Source organism: Urtica dioica, chromosome 7 (genome assembly GCF_054948205.1).
Source record: "Urtica dioica subsp. dioica isolate 48M chromosome 7, U.dioica_male_clone48M_v1_H2, whole genome shotgun sequence".
Taxonomy (NCBI): domain Eukaryota; kingdom Viridiplantae; phylum Streptophyta; class Magnoliopsida; order Rosales; family Urticaceae; genus Urtica; species Urtica dioica.
The window spans coordinates 30822894-30825004 of record NC_142762.1 but is presented as its reverse complement, the minus strand read 5'-3'; the positions used below and the strand labels follow the sequence as shown (position 1 = coordinate 30825004).

The window sequence follows — 2111 nt, the reverse complement described above, 5'->3', positions numbered from 1 at the left end:
ACAAGTTCACAAACACTCAAGACTTTTTTTATGTAGTTCAAGAAGACCCACGACTCGCGAGTGAATAAGTCGGGATGAAGACTAACAGTGATCATAAAGCAATTATGATTTATTGTAGAAAGTTTAAACTAGAATCGCAACAAATTGCGCTGAAGTCGCATGAGATTTGAATCCATATCCGATCAAATCTCCCTCGAAATCGAGACCTAAAAAATGTGCTTAGAAATTTTAACAAACACTTTAAGATCTTAAAAACAACAAGCTCGATTATTAAGAACTATATGGATATCAAATCCCTGCACGATATTAATATTTATCGACATACAAAACATGCAACAAGGATCCAACGAATTAACTTCTTTGATGTGAGAATAGTGTAGCTCACAAGTTAACTAATTGTTATGACAACTCTTCTTTCTGCTGTCGATATTGTTTTCTTTATATAGTTCACATTTCTTCTTTTTTTGGAAAACAAACTCACACTTCTTCTACTAATTGCTGATTGTTTTTCCCGTAAAAAAATCAAATTAATTGAATAAATAGAAGCGTGCATTTAAATTTATATGAATATAGAAGAAGAAAAAAAATAGACAACGAGTTTTGATAGCGATTATGACCGCCTTCTATTTGAAGATTAGGAACCAGGCTGTGATTTTTAATGTGTGGGCGGTTCAGACGCCGGATTTTAAATAAACGGCAAACTTTTCTAGTAGTGATCATGTATCTAACTATATTCGTTAAGTCATGCATTGAACATATTAAAAAAAATAGTTGGAAGCCGAACTTGGCGACTTCAATTGAAAGTACTACTAATCAATATAACTCACCGAACACATATAATACAATGCGCACACACACACACACACACACACACATATATATATATATGAATAGTATAGTAGAGGATAGAACTTTTTAATATGTCTTTCATCTGTAGGCAGCTAGAAAGCCTTGTATTGCTGGAAATCAATACTGGGGACACAGCTAGTGCTCCGTCCGAGCTTCAACCCCTTGGGGCTGACTCGGTTCTCGGAGCTCTTTTTGACGAAGTCTCTCATGTCACAAGTGAAGGAGAGTTTAGGGTTTAGCCTTATAGTTGTGTTGTACTTCTGACAAAACTCCCTCTGAGACCTCACCGCCTCTCTGAGCGCCGTCTCGGGGGATCTTTTGATGGTCTCCTTCACGGCCTCGGAGCAAAGCCCACACACCCATTTTCCCGAGTGGGAGCGCTTTATTTGCGTTATGTACGCCTCAGTGCACTCCTCTCTCAGCCCGCAGCACTTGCACTTGGCTTCACTAACCTCTGGGGCCGGCGGCGCTAATTCCAAAAGCTCCGACTTCTTCAGAAAAACGTTCTTTGATTCAGCTACGTTCGATTTCACCTCGTCACTCTGCATATATGCATGGAGAAAAGAAATTAAGTACACTAATTTACAAATTTATTATGCTAGTCTTACAAATATAGATTTCACGGTATCATGTATCAAACCCTAGAGGAGTGGATGTCTGTTTAGAATCATTCCCTTGTTTATTTGTTTAATATTCAAGAACATGCTTTTATTTTGCTCTATATATTTGGTGTAAGCTAACAAATGCTAGCAATGTGAATTGAAATAGTGAATCAAGACGAAAAACGATGTATAGAGTAATAATAAGAGAAGAGCATTACCGCCATATTCATAGGGAAGGAAAAGGATATATGTGAAGCTCGTTCTTTAAGAAGAAATTCTGGCACCAAAGTTCTTATAATTTTGTAAGAGTATAGTAACTTGGTGTAAGTGAGCTATAACACAATATTTATACTAAAGAAGGACACAGCTTGATGAGAGTGATAGCTATCGTTTTTAAGTGGATAGAATCTTTTCAATTAGAGATTGTATTAAATGAAAACTGTAAAGTTAGAGTTAGCTAGTTGTGAGTTTGTGGATGTATTGCCTTTAATATTTTGTCCTCCGCTGGAGAAATCACTTTATTATAACAGCAAAAGCAGTTACACATGAGAGTCGCTTTGCAAATTGCATTGGCTAAAATACAAATTGCACCACTTGATTAAGATCTCGTGTCACACTTTCCATGAAGAGGATAATTGGATAATAATTTAGTGAGAAATA

The 2111-nt window shown here is 36.5% G+C and overlaps 1 protein-coding gene across 1 annotated transcript; it reads right to left on the bottom strand.

Annotated features, from left to right (window-relative positions):
* Positions 1-907: 907 nt before the first annotated feature.
* LOC149390775 (uncharacterized) lies at positions 908-1754 on the bottom strand. The gene is made up of 2 exons (XM_089621303.1): positions 1670-1754; positions 908-1391 (listed from the first exon to the last, which is right to left on the bottom strand). The coding sequence occupies exons 1-2, from the start codon at positions 1679-1681 to the stop codon at positions 942-944; spliced, it is 462 nt and encodes a 153-aa protein (XP_089477429.1). The 5' UTR covers positions 1682-1754; the 3' UTR covers positions 908-941.
* Positions 1755-2111: the final 357 nt, after the last annotated feature.